Source organism: Dendrobates tinctorius, unplaced genomic scaffold (genome assembly GCF_039654945.1).
Source record: "Dendrobates tinctorius isolate UK_male_01 unplaced genomic scaffold, ASM3965494v1 ptg000057l, whole genome shotgun sequence".
Lineage (NCBI taxonomy): Eukaryota > Metazoa > Chordata > Amphibia > Anura > Dendrobatidae > Dendrobates > Dendrobates tinctorius.
Genome location: NW_027361725.1, coordinates 34839 through 51834, shown reverse-complemented (window position 1 = coordinate 51834; position 16996 = coordinate 34839). Strand labels below are relative to the sequence as shown.

The 16996-nt window shown below is 47.0% G+C and overlaps 1 protein-coding gene across 3 annotated transcripts in view; it reads left to right on the top strand.

Annotated features, from left to right (window-relative positions):
• Positions 1 to 16996, top strand: part of UBR1 (ubiquitin protein ligase E3 component n-recognin 1) — a 361652-nt gene that overhangs the window by 326285 nt on the left and 18371 nt on the right. For 2 of the 3 annotated variants that reach the window (XM_073577632.1, XM_073577631.1), the window contains 4 exons: positions 11418 to 11554; positions 12357 to 12465; positions 12918 to 12974; positions 13917 to 13994. The exons of the other annotated variant lie outside the window; for it this stretch is intronic. In XM_073577632.1, the coding sequence (XP_073433733.1) occupies positions 11418 to 11554; positions 12357 to 12465; positions 12918 to 12974; positions 13917 to 13994 (381 nt within the window). The remainder of the gene's footprint in view (positions 1 to 11417; positions 11555 to 12356; positions 12466 to 12917; positions 12975 to 13916; positions 13995 to 16996) is intronic. 3 annotated transcript variants of the gene reach the window in all.

Sequence of the window (16996 nt, the reverse complement as noted above, 5' to 3'; positions counted from 1 at the left end):
TATCAAAATGGGAACATTTTTAAGAATCATACAGCAATCAACATAAGTATATCAATGTTATCTGGTCTGAGATGTAATAATGAATGCAGATGACTCGACACCAAGGTAAAATGTTAAGCTTTACATTTTGAGGCATCGCATGGGGAATACTATAGTGCAAAGTGTTAGGCGGTGAGATAAACGTAAAACTTGTATAATCTTAGTTTATTGTGCAACATTTATTGACCTCTTGCAAATGCACTGTAAGATATACAAATGTGTACTGTGGTGTAGTGACCACTGTGTCCACTAGGGGACGCTGTATGGATGTCCCAGGAGAGTGGATGAATGGCAAGATACTGAATGACCGTTATGTATCTCAAGGTGGGTGGCCTTGAGATGGAGATTTGTGTGTGTTAATCAGCAGTGACACTGCTGAGGTGCTGGTTCAATGTGTCAGGGCCTAGTTACCTACAAACCCACCCAGGGGGTGTGTTTAACCCCTTAAGCCCCAAGGGTGGTTTGCACGTTCATGAAGGGGCCAATTTTTACAATTCTGACCACTGTCCCTTTATGAGGTAATAACTCTGAAACGCTTCCATGGATCCCGGTGATTCTGACATTGTTTTCTCGTCACATATTGTACTTCATGTTAGTGTTAAAATTTCATTCATATAACTTGCATTTGGTGAAAAAAACGGAAATTTGGCGAAAATTTTGCAATTTTCCAATTTTGAATTTTTATGCCCTTAAATCACAGAGATACGGCACACAAAAAACTTGATAAGTAACATTTCCCACATGTTTACTTTACATCAGCACAATTTTGGAACCAAAATTTTTTTTTGGTTAGGAAGTTATAAGGGTTAAAAATTGACCAGCGATTTCTTATTTTTGCAACACCATTTTATTTTTACGGACCACATCACATTTGAAGCCACTTTGTGGGGCCTATATGATAGAAAATACCCAAAAGTGACACCATTCTAAAAACTGCACCCCTTAAGGTGCTCAAAACCACATTCAAGAAGTTTATTAACCCTTTAGGTGCGTCACAGGAATTTTTTTAATATTTAAAAAAAATGAACATTTAACTTTTTTTCACAAAAAAAATACCTCAGGTTCAATTTTTTTTATTTTACCAAAGGTAACAGGAGAAATTGGACTGGAAAAGTTATTGTGCAATATGTCCTGAGTACGCTGATGCCTGATAAGTGGAGGGAACCACTGTTTCGGCGCATGGCTCAGCTCAGAAGGGAAGGAGCGTCGTTTGTCTTTTTCAATGCAAAATTGGCTGGAATTTAGATTGGACGCCATGTCACGTTTGGAGAGCCCCTGATGTACCTAAACAGTGGAAACCCCCCACAAGTGACACCATTTTGGAAACTAGACCCCCCCCAAGGAACTTGTCTAGATATGTGGTGAGAACTTTGAACCCACAAGGGCTTCACAGAAGTTTATAACGTACAGCGGTACAATTAAAAAATCATATTTTTTCCACAAAAATGATTTTTTTCACCCCCAATTTTTATTTTCCCAAGGGTAACGGGACCCTAAAAATTATTGTGCAATTTGTCCTGAGTGCGCTGATACCCCATATGTGGGGGTAGACCACTATTTGGGAGCATGGCAGAGCTCGGAAGGAAAGCAGCGCCATTTGACGTTTTTGGCTGGAATTGAAATTGGACACCGTCGCATTTGGAGAGCCCCTGATGTACCAAAACAGTGGAAACCCCCCACAAATGACACCATTTTGGAAACTAGACCCCCCCGAAGGAACTTATCTAGATGTGTGGTGAGCACTTTGACCCCTCCAGTGCTTCACAGAAGTTTATAACGCCCGGGCGTGAAAATAAAAAAAATCGTATTTTTTCCACAAACATGATTTTTTTAGTCACCAATTTTTTTATTTTCCCAAGGGTACCAGGAGAAATTGGACCCCAAAAGTTGTTGTCCAGTTTGTCCTGAGTACGCTGATACCCCATATGTGGGAGAAAACTACTGTATGGGCACACTTCGGGTCTCGGAAGGGAAGTAGTGACGTTTTGGAATGCAGACTTTGATGGAATGGTCTGCTGGTATCATGTGCGTTTGGAGAGCCCCTGATGTACCTAAACTATTGAAACTCCCCACAAGTGACCCCATTTTGGAAACTAGACCCCCCACGGAACTTATCTAGATGTGTGGTGAGCACTTTGAACCCCCCCAGTGCTTCACAGAAGTTTATAACGCCCAGGCATGAAAATAAAAAAATCATTTTTTTTCCGCAAAAATGATATTTTTGCCCCCAATTATTTATTTTCCTAAGGGTAACAGGAGAAATTGGACCCCAAAAGTTGTTTTTTTGCAATTTGTCCTCAATAGGCTGATACCCCATATGTAGGGGTAAAACACTGTTTGGGCGCATGGCAGAGCTTGGAAGGGAAGGACCACCATTTGACTTTTTCTCCTTCGTCTCATTGGGGGACACAGATACTGTGGGTGTATGCTTCTGCCGCTAGGAGGCTGACACTAAGTGGAAAAAAAGGTTAGCTCCTCCTCCGCAGTATACACCCTCACCCCTATTGCGGGCGGAAATCAGTTTTTTGCTTAGTGTCCTATGGAGGCACACAGTCTGGATCTCTCCAGACTATTTTTTTCTAGTTTACTATGAAGATGAGACAGGGGCGACGGATCCTATTGAAAGGGTCCGATCTCCCCAAACCAACGGGCGAGCACGCGTTGAGTATCGTCTCCGCGTATCCTTTCCCGCACTGAGGGACATCTCTGGGACTTTTCCCCAGACATCTATTTTTTTTTTCTTTGTTTTTTATTTTATGAAGATAAGACTGGGGCAACGCATCCTATTGAAAGGATCCGATTTCCCCAAACCATCAACGGGCGAGCACGTGCGAGTATCCTTTCCCGCGACGTGGGACATTATGCCATGGGCTTGCACAGAGGCACAAGATTAGTCTGTGCGGCCCCCACTGCTCCATCAATGCTAGACGGTGGTGCTGCAAGGTGGCGGACAGTCCCTCTCCTCACCCCCTGAAGGGGTTAGATGGAGCTAGGGTGCCTGCACCGTCCTATTATTATTATTATTTTTTTTTTTTTTTTTTTTTTTTTTTTTTTATATCAAAGAGCCCCTCACATACCTGCGCTCAGGCTGAAGAGGATCATCAGGGAGGAGAGGGTCGGGGAGGGCTCCTGGGCGTGGAAGATTGGGCGGCAGACTTCCTCAGCCGGCAGGGTCTTGCATCCGGAGAGTGGTCTCTACATCCCGAAGTTCTTCAACAGATTTGTCAACTGTGGGGAGCTCCGGATGTGGACCTGATGGCTTCCAGAGTGAATGCCAAGGTGCCCACATATGTCGCTCTGCCAGGGACCCGCAGGCATTCGCGGTGGACGCGTTGGTTCTACCAGGGAACCAGTATCGCCTCCCATATCTATTTTCCCCACTGCCACTACTCTCGAGAGTCAGCAAAGGGATCAAGACGGAAGGGGGGCCGGCGATTCTGCTGGCCCCGTCGAACGTGGTACGCAGATCTAGGGCAGCTGTTCGCCGATGTTCCTGGGCACCTGCTAGAGCGCCCAGATCTACCGTCTCAAGGGCTAATTTGCCACCCGAACTCGGGGACCCTGTGTTTGACGGCAGGGCCGTTGAATCTTGGATTCTAACCCAGGCAGGGTTCGGGAGCAAGTTGGTCGCTACAACGATTGGCGCCCGGAGGCCTGCTTCAGCATGAATTTACCACCACACCTGGAAGGTGTTCTTTGCTTGATGTCGAGGCCGCGGTGTTTCTCCGCTAAGATTCTCGATCTCCAACATCTTTGTTTTTCTCCAGTCGGGCTCGGAGAGCCCGGACAGCTCAGTCGGTAGAGCATTAGACTCGGGCTTTGCCCCAGGTTTCCGCAGGAGACCAATGTCGGCCTTATCCGTCCTGTTCCAGTGCAGGGTTGCTACCAATTTGCAGGTGAAAACTTTTCATCCGGGGAGTGTCCCACTTGATACCTCCCCATATGGCGTCGATGGACGCCTGGGTTCCTAACATGGTCCTAAGTGTTCTGCAGGAAGCTCCATTGGAACCGCTTCAGGATATCGCTTTGAGGTACCTTTCCTGGAAAGTTGTTCCCCTAGTGGCCATCACTTCCATCAGGCGGGTTTCAGAGCTGGCGGCTCTATCCTGCCGAGCTCCGTTCCTCACTTTCCATAGGTATAAGGTGGTCCTCAGACCAGCCTCTCCTTTTCTGCCGAAGGTTGTGTCCTTTGTCACATCAATGAAGATGTTGCTTTGCCTTCATTTTGTCCAGCACCGGTGCACCGTGTGGAAGAAGGTTCTTCACACGTTAGAACCGGTAAGAGCCCTCCGGAGGTACGTGTCACGGACGGCACCCTTTCCTCAGACGGACACGCAGTTCATGCTCCCTGAGGAACGCAGGAAGGGACTCGCTACCTCAGTCGACCATAGCCAGATGGATTCGTTTGACTATTCGGGAGTCCTACTGCATTAGAGGCACGCCGATTCCAGCAGGGATCAGAGCGCACTCTACCCGGTCGGTGGGCGCCTCTTGGGCGCTTCGGCACCAGGCTTCGACAGAACAGGTTTGCAAGGCAGCAACCTGGTCCAGCCTGCACACGTTTGCCAAACATAATATCCATACTCAGGCCTCGGCGGATGCAAGCCTGGATAGGAGTCTCCAAGCAACGGTGGCGCACCTTTAAACAGGAGGAGCATGTATCTTGGATAAGTGAGTCAATCTCCCACCCAGCGACTGCTTTAGGACGTCCCACAGTATCTGTGTCCCCCAATGAGATGAAGGAGAAACATGGATTTTTGTGAGTACTCACCGTAAAATCCTTTTCTCTGAGACGCTCATTGGGGGACACAGCACCCACCCTATTAGCCAGTTGGCTCTTGTTTAAATGAATGTGTTTACTTATTTGATATAAGGGTGGTGTTTTCCTTTGGACATGTTGTACCTGTATTAAGGCTGATTTTTTTTGTCGTCCTACTGCTTTGGCACCAAACTGATTTCCGCCCGCAATAGGGGCGAGGGTGTATACTGCGGAGGAGGAGCTAACCTCTTTTTTTCACTTAGTGTCAGCCTCCTAGCGGCAGAAGCATACACCCACAGTATCTGTGTCCCCCAATGAGCGTCTCGGAGAAAAGGATTTTACGGTGAGTACTCACAAAAATCCATGTTTCAACTCAGAATTGGCTGGAATTGAGATCAGACGCCATGTTGCATTTGGAGAGCACCTGATGTGCCCAAACAGTGGAAACCCCCCAATTATAACTCCAACCCGGACCCCAACACACCCCTAACCCTAGCACTAATCCTAGCCCTAACCCTAATGGGAAAATGGAAATAAATACATGTTCTTTTAATTTTATTATTTTTCTCCAACTTAAGGGGGTTTGATTTACTATTTATGGCGGGTTTTTGTTTGGCAGCTGTCATACGCTAAAAGTAGCTTTTTATTGTAAAAATAGTTTTTGCATCACCACATATTGAGAGCTATAATTTTTCTGTATTTTGACCCACCGAGTCATGTGAGGTCTTATTCTTTGCGGGACGAGTTGACGTTTTTATTGGTAACATTTTCGGGCACGTGACATTTTTTGATCGCTTTTTATTCCGATTTTTGGGACGCAGAATGAACAAAAACCAGAGTTTCATGAATTTCTTTTTGTGGGGTGCGTTTACACCGTTCCGTGTGCGATAAAATTGATAAAGCGGCTTTATTCTTCGGGTCAGTACGGTTACAGCGATACCTCATTTAGGTCATTTTTTATGTTTTGTCAGTTTTCATTGCATAAAACAATTTTATATAAAAAAAAAATACTTATTTTTGCATCGCTTTATTCTGCGAGCTATAACTTTTATTTTTTCACTGATGATGCTGTATGGTGGCTCGTTTTTTGCGGGACAAGATGACGTTTTCAGCAGTACCATGGATATTTATATGCGTCTTTTTGATCGCGCGTTATTGCACTTTTTGTTGGGCGGTATGTTAATAAATCATTACTTTTTGCTTAGTTTTTTTATTTTTTAAGGGGTTCGCTAAAGGGGTTAACTAATGGGACAGTTTTATAGGGCAGGTCGTTACGGACGCGGCGATACCAAATATGTGTACTTTTATTGTTTTTTTTTTTTTTATTTCCAAAAAATGAATTGTTGGGGGAATATTTTTTTTTTTTCTAATTTATTTGGCGATTTTTTTTTTTTTTTTTTTTTTTTTTTTTTTTTTTTTAACTTTATTACTTTGTCCCAGGTGGGACATCACTGTCCTGTGACAGATCACTGATCTGTCACATCACAGATCACTGTGACAGATCAGCGATCTGTCACAGGCAGTGCAGCAGGCTTCCTCGTGCCTGCGCTTTGCAGGGATGAAGCCCCCGCAGCAGCGCTGCACATTGCGCTGCCGTGGGGCGCTCAGGGAAGCACGGAGGGAGCCCCCTCCCTGCCGATGCTTCCCTTTAACCCCCAGTACACCGCGATCATCACTGTTTGATCGTGGTGTGCAAGGGGTTAACGTGTCGCGGGAGGTCCGTGGGCGCCGCTGATCGCTATGACGTACTATCCCGTCCCTGGGAATTAAGTCCCAGGGCACATGGATGGGATAGTACGTCATATGGGATTAAGGGGTTAATAACGCTATTGTAAAGTGTATGTGTGTGAAGGACCTGGGTTGAGGTCATAGTCATGTGACCCGGTGGGCGTGGCTATGGACCATATAATGTGGCCGGGGAAGGTCACATGGGGTGAATGCTGGGACCCGGTTGGTCCAGTGTGGAAGGTCCCGCTGAGAGGGAGCTTCCTGGCTAACAGCCTGTGGAGTGGCAGTACGTGTCTGAGAGTTCCCAGGGGAGGGAATGAACGTATGCAGTAAGCTGAAGCAGCCATGAGGAAACCTGGATGTGGGTGAGATAAATGAGGCTAAGAGAGCCTGTATGCTGGACATTGTACAACCTGTGTGAACAAAGGGATTGCAGAGTGAAGCTATAATGGACGCCCTGCTGTTTATAAGCTGTTGCATATTGCTTTGGTTTATGATGATGAATAAACCTCATGGACTATACTGCTTTATGAAAACCCATGCTGGATCTGGTGTTGTGGCGGCTAAGCGAGAATCCCCTATTTGAATGACAGCGCTTCTTCACATTTGGTGGAGAAAGCTATGGGCAGTGTTGTAGCCTTGTTGCTGGGAGCAACGGAAGAGGACTGAAAAACTTCAGTTGCTAAGGGCAACGGTTTCCAAAGGCACATGGTGCAATGCTGGCAACACTGAGCCAGGAGGGCTGACGGTTGGGGAAGCCACTGCCCAGCTGTGGTTCTGGAACCGTGGGGCGGCCTAGTGAGTAAGGCACTGTCTGGATCGGTGAGCCCAGTGCGCCGTTTCCCCAGGAGAAAGAGACTTGTAGGATACCCCTGCAGTAGAGGGGTCCGAGAACCTGCGCGGCCAGCAGGTGACGGTCGTGAAAACCGTGTTGTACTGACCGGGGTCAGTGAGAAAGAGACTGGTGATTGATAGGGTGCCTCTGTAGAGTAGAGGTATCCCGAGGACCTGTGGGGCCGACACAGGTAACGGACAGGTGTTCGTGTTGTACTGACCTGGGTCAGTGGGAAAGACTGTGTACCTGGAGGGTTCAGTGAGCAAGGTCCTGGAGGGTCCGTGTTGGGAGGTTCTGGGAGAAGAATCAGATCCCTGGAGCACGTGGTATGACCTTGGACCTGATGAGGCGTGAGTGTTGGGCAGTCTCAGGCGGAGACGGATGTCCTGAAGAGCACCTGCTAAGCCCCTGAACCTGGTGAAGCTGGTGTGTTGGGAAACCCTGGGAGGAGGGTCTGCTCCCTGAATAGCACCCGGTGAGCCCTGTGTGTTGGACAGTCTCAGGCGGAGACGGTACGTCCTGAATAGCACACAGACAGGACACGTGAGTTTTTGGTGGTTTTTTTTTTTTTTAATTCTTTTCTCAACTCAGCCTGCGGTGGCTCAGTGGGAATTAAGAGGGTGAGAAGCGGCTTCCTGTAACTCGGCGGGGTTACGAAGGGGACAAGCGGCTTCCGGTAACTCGGCGGGGTTACGAAGGGGACAAGCGGCTTCCGGTAACTCGGCGGGGTTACGAATAGGACACCAGCCGCTGTGTGTAAACAGCAACCGGTGGTGTCAGTGATTGGTGCCAGCAGGAGCTGTGGTGGTGCCAGCAAGGACTTGTGTGATATCGTTAAAAGACACAAACTGTGTTGTGTGAACTGTGGTCTGAGAAGACTGGTAGAACGGATATGGGGAAATCCTGAAAGGGGGCCGTGGCCCAAATCGGGATGGTGGCCCAGAAGGTATGGAGTCCCGGAAGGGGGCAGTGGCCCAAACCAGGGTGATAGCCCAAAAGGGGGTGGAGTCCCAGAGGGGGCGGTGACCCAAATTGGGATGGAGGTCCAGAAAGGGGCCGAGTTTGGAAAAGTGGCAGCACTGGGTACCTCAGTGTGTATGCATGGGGAACCGCAGTGTGTGTCTGAGTTTTGAGGAATGTGGAATATTCTTTCCGGATAATGACGAGCCCCAGGTGTGTACCGTAATGCTGCACCGAGAAGGAGTCTCGGGTCGGCTGGGCTCAAAGTGTCAGGTGACTCTGACAGGATCTCCTCTCACTTTCTGTCTGACCGAGAGAATGGTCCAGGTTTGCTGTAAACACGGGGGCATGGTGAACTATGCAATACAGTTATGTTTGAGGGACCCATAGGTGGTGAGTGCCAAGGGTGCAGGATACCACAGGACTTAGTCTATTCCTTGGAGAGGGGCCGGGACTTTGTCGTGTTTGACATATGGCAGGAGGTTGGAGTCGTTTCTACTGTTGGGCTAAAAGATATTGAGACTGTGACTGCTCCTGACATGGACAGGTCAGAGGTAGAACTGACCGGAAGAAGTACTTCTGCCCAAGTTACGGACCTGACGTCTCGTAATATGACGGATGGTGGGCTGGGAGATGAGACTGGGGGGAAAAACACGGTTAGTGGATAACTGGAAGGATTACTCGACAGGCCGTGGTGACTCAGACTCTTGTGGTGACTGTTGATCTGAGAGAGAAAGAGAGCACAGAATAGAAGGGCTAGAGAAGGAAGTCTCTGCGCTTCGAGGTCACCTGTCAACGTGGCAAAACGCGAACAAGACGCTTAGGGAAGAGATGGAAGAACATGTCAAACGAGAAAGAGTCCTGAGACAACTGGCTGAGAACAGGGTCGAGGAGCTTGAGAAAGAAGTCTTGGAGCTCAAAGAAACTGCAGGAGGTTTTTTGCGGGAGAAAAAAGCTGAAGACAGTCACCCGGTCGGGGCAGCTGTAGTGAGGGAAGTGTCCGTGGTAAAGCCAGAGCCTCCTGGCCAGGAAGAGGGCAAGGCCACGACCTTCAAGTTTGTGATTGATGTACCAAAAGACATGCAAGAGGCCTGTGCTGAGGAAGGTGTGCATGAGGCTTTCAAAGAGGCGGTCAAAGCGTGTAAGGTGCACTGAGCGCCTGAGACTCGGCAGTTGGTGATAATGTCAGCCAGGGAAGACACAGCAAAGCGGGTGGCTGTCCTGAAAAACATGCATCTGCAGTGTCTCCATGTGAAACACTTGGTTAGGCGGAGTAATATGAAAGCTGCTCGACGCCTAGAGTTAGCAAGAGAGGCTATGGATCGTTTGGGTTTGCGGAAAGAGGTAGTTCCGGTTCCCAAAGGTCTGATTGGGAGAATCATTGGCTGATTTGGGAAGGTAATGCAAGACCTTGTAATTAGCTCTGGTGTGGTGAGGGTGAGGATCCCTCCTGATGATGAAGACCAGGTATCCAGTGAAGAGTGTAGGATTCCCGTCCTGGTGGTTGGCTCTGTGGAAAGCCTGAGAAACTTTCGGATGCTCGTGGGGTACCTGCAAGAGATTGAGCAGTTGAGGCTGGACGTTGGCGAATCAATAAAGAGGTTCGGAACACCAAGTGGTGGCCGCCTTCAACCCAAGATGTAAGGACCCGAAGGGTTCCGCCAAGAAGTGACATGGCAGATGGCCGAAGAATGTCAGCAAGTGCTAGTTCAACTGGCAGGACGACGTTGTGAGACCCTGAATGAGTCAGACTCAGGCCAGACAGTAGGCCTGATTTAAGACTGATGACCGTACCAACTGGGGGAGATGGTCGGGGAACGGAACAAACAGGGAGAGGAATGTGGTGACCAAACAATGTCTGACGCAGACTGTATCTGGAGGGCCAAAGATCAGGGCCGGTACTCTGACCGCTGGGGGCGGGGGAGACTTAACATAGAGATGAGGCCGTATGATGGACGGAGACGGATCTCTCGACCTGTGGGGCAAGGTGTAATGAGTGCCCGGTCTCGAGATCCTGGTGTAATGTTGTGTGATCAACCCCACAAGTTTGAACAGAGGGGGAAGGTATGTGGTGTAGTGACCACTGTGTCCACTAGGGGGCGCTGTATGGATGTCCCAGGAGAGTGGATGAATAGCAAGATACTGAATGACCGTTATGTATCTCAAGGTGGATGTCCTTGGGATGGAAGCTTCAACATGTGTGTTGGTCAGCAGAGGTACTGCTGAGCTTCTGTTACACTGTGTCAGGGAGAGCGTTCCAGGTAGCTGGTGAGACTGGTGCAACCATGTATCTCAAGGTGGGTGGCCTTGAGATGGAGATTTGTGTGTTAATCAGCAGTGATACTGCTGAGGTGCTGGTTCAATGTGTCAGGGACTAGTTACCTACAAACCCATCCAGGGGGTGTGTTTAATAACGCTATTGTAAAGTGTATGTGTGCGTGAAGGACCTGTGGTGAGGTCAGTCATGTGACCAGGTGGGTGTGGCTATGGACCATATAATGTGGCCAGAGTAGGTCACATGGGGTGAATGCTAGGACCCGGTTGGTCCAGTGTGGAAGGTCCCGCTGAGAGGGAGCTTCCTGGCTAACAGCCTGTGGAGTGGCTGTGGTGAATGGCTGCACGTGTCTGAGAGTTCCCAGGGGAGGGAATGAACGTCTGCTGTAAGCTGAAGCAGCCATGAGGAGACCCGGACGTGGGTGAGATAAATGAGGCTAAGAGAGCCTGTATGCTGGACATTGTACAACCTGTGTGAACACAGGGATTATAGAGTGAAGCTATAATGGACGCCCTGCTGTTTATATGCTGTTGCATATTGCTTTGATTTATGATGATGAATAAACCTCATGGACTATACTGCTTTATGAAAACCCGTGCTGGATCTGGTGTTGTGGCGGCTAAGCGAGAATCCCCTATTTGAATGACAGCGCTACATCACAGTACATTTTGTATTATGTTTAATAATATATGCAAGTGTGTACATTTTATTCTGTTTATTAAACGAATTAAAAAAAAAAAAAAAAAAATGCAGTTTATAATTGTGAAATCCACAACCTTATTTTTAAGATGTAACTTGTTGCTTTATATGATCTGTTACAGCTTTAGAGCAGATGATCTTCCCGGCTGGTATATTTGGGACTGTGTGAAAAAGGGGATTATCCCTTACCTGCGTTGTTCTGCGCTGTTCTTTCACTATTTGTTAGGGGTAATGCCACCAGATGAACTGAAGTCCTTGGGTAAGCCTGAGTGAATAACTTGTACTGTCATAAATATTAAGAAATTTGTGGAAAAATCAAGGTACCACAACCACTTGTCAGTTATGAATAATATTTAAAAAAAAAAAAAAAAAGTTCTGAGCTGAGAGTTGGGTATCATGTAATGGCTAAAGTGTAGCTAAACTTTCTCATTTGAGTTTTCATGTTTGTGATGCACTTGAATTGCCTTCAGATCAGTGAGTAGGTGGCCAATATTGGTAGCGCCCCCCACCAATGGCAAACCAGGCCCTAGAAAGCGTGCACCTTTTACGGATATGGGAATGTAGTGCAGCACAGGGTACAGCTTCGTAACCTTGTATCTATACTCTGAGTTGTGATCTCTGGGGGTGTTAGGACCCTGACCCCCCCCCCCCCCCCCCCCATCAATCTGCAGGCAATGAAAGTGACTGCTAAATAAGAAAAAAAAAAAAGTGTGTGTATATGTGTGTGTATATATATATATATATATATATATATATATATATATATATATATATATATATATATATATATATATCTAAAATTTTATTTTTTTTTTTTTTTTTTGTTTAAAGCTTTTCCGTTATATATTGAATTAGTCTCCCTTACTACAGATTTTCTCGCTCATTGCTGAAGCCCGAGACCAGACTGTGGTATTAATCTTCCAGCTGTCACTTAAGTTCACCCAAAGGGCAAAAGGGCTCAATCCATCCTGTATCTCTAATCAGATTTGAAGTGAAACCTTCCCCGTATCACGCACTTTCATGTCCTTCCTAATATGCGTTTTACGCCATTTCTTTTGCAGCTGCTCCAGAAGAAGAGCTGGAGGCTCTGTGCAGCTACCTCTCTCTACCTACTAACTTGTTTGCCCTTTTCCACGAGTATTGGGACACTGTGAAACCACTTATTCAGAGGTGCGGTTTGTGCAATACTTCTGTACTACACACAAGCTATCACACAGTAAACTGCATCTGCAAGCTGGCGTTGTGTAAGGGCCAGGAGCTTGCAGAGCGGCCCCAGGTTTGTCCGTACAGATCCATTGTGCTTGCAGAGGCTGAATCTTTGGCCTCGGACTGGTATGTTGTCACTAAATCCAGTCAATATTAGTGACATAGTTATGTCTGAATGTACTAAAGTGCACACTGCTTCCTATATTGGCTACAGTAATCTTTTTTTCCTAAGCCGCCCCGGAGAGTATTGTAGAGAGTACACCATTCTCAAGACTGTGCCTGATGAGGTATAAATAAATGAAATCTCCATCAGACATAACACACATTGCATGAAATATAGACTACGACTGAGCAGATTTAGTCTGGGCAGTTACCAGTCTGCAGCTGTCACAACTGTCTCTCCTTCTGTTCTCTAGGTGGGGATCGGACCCAGATGTCCTAGGCGTCCTTACTGGTGAAAGTAGTGCAATCAGGTTAGACTACGTCTAGAACGATTTCAGTACAATCACCAAATTTTCAGTGCATTTCAGGATCTAAATTGGTTTCTGGTGCCCCCCAAAAATCGGCTGTTTAAAGGGGCTGCAGCTTCTTGTTCGTTGTTTACTTACAGCCTAGTAATGTCTGTCCTGTGTACTGCAGCAGTGTAACATTCACTTCAACATGATCTGATTTTGGATTTGCATTAGCGATCACTGTTCCCAGTGGATGATAGACATGTGTCGGCACTATCATGGTAACTAATTTTATCTTATTCCAAAATATGTGCGCCCTTTGATGTCTACTTGAAATAGTGGTTGCATTATTTAAAATCCCAAACCAAGTCACTGCACCATCGAGTTTTGGCAACTTGTAATGCAAGGCAAGGACTGGTCAGCTCCATTCCCACTTCCATGTGCCATCCAGTAGTGTTTTGCCTATCACTCGTACATCCACACAGGGTGAACTGTGCTTTTTTTTAATGTTTTATATTTCAAACCCAAAATTTTCTATCTCTGTAATATATAAAAAAATCTATGAAAAGAATCAGGGCAATGGCTTTGGCGTGTGCATTGACGCTAAGATTGTGGCATTAATGACCTGCGTTCTAATTCTTGTGTATGAAGCAGGTTTTTGGAGGAAGCATGCATGATCGGCCAAAGCTTGCCCTTTCTAGGAGTCGTACGTCACATGCATTTTTAATTTACAGCCAATTCTTGAATTCTGAAGCCAGATGTCTATTTTTAAAGGCTGCAACTCTGACAGTGAATGAGGTGTCACCCATTAATATAAAAATCTATATATTGGCATTTACAGTATCACAGTAAAAGGATTAGCATAACCTCTGATACACTATCTTGTGGCACAGAACATTGTATAAGATCAGAATATCCAGAAATCACTTTGCCGAATAACAGACAATCACTCATCTGCTGCAGGTACCCAAGAAGTCTCAACTGCCTGACAGAGCTGCCAGACGATTACAGCGTTCTGCTCAATCAAGCTTCCCACTTCAGGTATAGGACACAATGTCTTAGCAATGCTCAGCCCAACATTCCAATTACAGTATAAAATTTAACTCTACGTACAAGGGCTGAGCTGTGGTGGTTGTCACTGTGGGGTAGACGAGGTTTTCAGTCCCAGGAGCATCACCATCATGCGGAACGTCAAAGAAGCTGCATTAATACACTGCTTCTCACAAAATTGGAATATCATCAAAAAGTTAATTTCATTTCTTCAATACAAAAAGTGAAACTCCTATATTATATAGTCGTTACAAACAGAGTCATCTTTTTCAAGTGTTTATTTCTGTTAATGATGATGATTATGGCTTACAACCAATGAAAACCCAAGTCATTATCTCAGTAAATTAGAATACTTTATAACACCAGCTTGAAAAATGATTTTAAAATCCAAAATGTTGGCCTACTGAAATGTATGTTCAGTAATGCACTCAATACATGGTTGGGGGCTCCTTTTGCCTCAATTACTGCATCAATGCTGCGTGGCATGGAGGCGATTAGCCTGTGGCACTGCTGAGGTGTTATGGAAGCTCAGGTTGCTTTTATAGCAGCCTCCGCATTGTTGGGTCTGGTGTCTCTAATCTTTCTCTTGACAATACCCCATAGATTCTTTATGGGGTCAAGGTCAGGTGAGTTTGTTGGCCAATCGGGCACAGTGATACTGTTTTTAAACCAGGTATTGGTACTTTTGGCAGTGTGGACAGGTGCCAAGTCCTGCTGGAGAATCAAATTTCCATCTCCAAAAAGCTTGTCCGGCAGAGGGAAGCATGAAATGCTCTAAAATTTCCTGGTAGACGGCTGCACTGACTTTGGTCTTGATAAAACGCAGTGGACCTACACCAGCAGATGACATGGCTCCCCAAACCATCACGGATTGTGGAAACTTCACACTAGACCTCAAGCACCTTGGTTTCCAAATAAAATGCAAAATGTACTTTTTTTTTATCTGAAACCAACACCTTGGACCACTGCTCAACAGTCCAGTTCTTTTTCTCCTTGTCCTAGGCAAGATGCTTCTGGCTTGTCTATTGGTCATGAGTGGCTTAACACAAGGAATGCGACACTTGTAGCCCATGTCCTGGATACGTCTGTGTATGGTGGCTCTTGAAGCAATGACTCCAGCAGCAGTCCACTCCTTGTGAATCTCTCCCAAATTTTTGAATGGTCTTTTCTTAATGCTTTCAAGGCTGTGGTTATCCCGATTGCTTGTTGACAGCACCACGGAGAGAGCGGATCCGTGCTTCAGGGACAGGGAACCTACAGATAAAAGGTTGGTACCTCTCCCTTGCATCAGGTGGTTTCCTGTCCCTGACTGGGAACCTTGAGCTTTTCTGCAGTACCTGAGAAGATTGCTGGATGAAGATCCAGGGGAGGCCCCTTCCGCAGCTGGTGCAGGGCCTGAGACCGCCACCGCTGGGACCAAGGGGTCTTGCAGGGTGAGCGGGGGGGGGGGGGGGAGTGCGGCTGCTGCTACGGAGAGGACGAAGGGGATTCTGGGTTCCCGGGGGGGGGGGGTTTGTGCCGTCAGCGTGGGCACCTGAAGGTGAAAGATGGCTGCTGCTCTGGAAGTAAAGCTGGGCTTCCGAGTCCCCTGCCGACACATGTGCAGCTGATGCGCTCCCTGGTGGCGCGGCCGCAGGAGGAGGGGCAGACCGCAGGTGATCGCTGGACCCTGGGCAGCAAATTCAATAAGGGGAAAGTGTGCAGACTCTCCTGCTGCATGCAGTCCCTGTGAATCATGTAGGGCAGTAGCAGCAGCACCACCATCAAAAGCAGCAACAAAAGTCACATAAGACACCCTTCTGCAGACAAGAGTCGTGGACGATCCAGCAGCCACTCTACACAGCGCAGCAGAAATTCTGGCACGATGGACAAATCACCATCTCCAAGAAGCCCTTTACTAGATCCTACCCCGCCTCCAGAATCGGGACCTGCGTCTGATGGGTGAGTGATCTTCGTGAAAGTTCACCATTGTAATTTGGGAAAATGAAGCACAGATGGTGCCCCATGTGCGACAAAGCATTACTTACATCCTGGGATAAGAAGCTTTGTGACTCTTGCATAGAACAAGTGCTATGCAAGGAAACCCCAGACTTCCCCTCTGAATTAAGATCCTTAATTACGGAGGTCGAAAGAACCTTTAAGTCCCTCAAACAGGGGGATAAGGTTAGGAAGAGGGAAAGCATCGTATATTCTCAGTCCAATTCCTCTAGCTCCGGGGGCATAAGCTCAGGTGTATCAGACTCCTCCTCTTCGGACGACGATAAGGGGAGGGGGCGTCACTGCTTTCCCTTAGATGAAGTAGATGCCCTAGTAAAAGCAGTGAGATCTACCATGGGAGTAGTAGAACATTGCCCTGACAAAACTGTGCAGGACATTTTTTTTTTTTTTTTTTTTTTTTTTTTTTTTTTTTTTTTTCATTTAAGCGAAAACATCCAGGCCTTAATCAAGAAGGAGTGGGAGAAACCCGACAGGAAACTCGTCGGTAACTTTCCTTAACAAGAAGTACCCCTTCGAGGATGAGGCATCGACATCATGGGATAAAGCCCCAAAGCTTGATGTCGCAGTGGCCAAGCCCTCTAAGAAATTTTGCTTTCCCCTTTGAGGACATGGGCACATTGAAAGACCCCCTGGATAAGAAAGCTGACACCTTCCTTAAAGGGCTTTGGAATCAGCTGGGGGTAATCTTAGGCCTGCCATAGCAGCTACCTGTGCTTCCAGATCCCTTATAATATGGGTGGATCAGTTAGAGAAACTGCTTCAGGACGGGGTACCCAGGGACTAAGTACTGGAATCCATTCCCTTTATTCGGGGTGCGGCAGCTTTCTTAGCAGACTCATCATGTGATTCAGCCAGGTTTAAGTCCAAGTCTGCGGCCCTCTCAAATGCGGCCCGTAGAGCACTTTGGCTCGAGTACTGGCCGGGAGACTTGCAGACTAAACTTAAACTATGCTCAATCCCATGTGATGGAAGATTTTTATTTGGGGAAACACTGA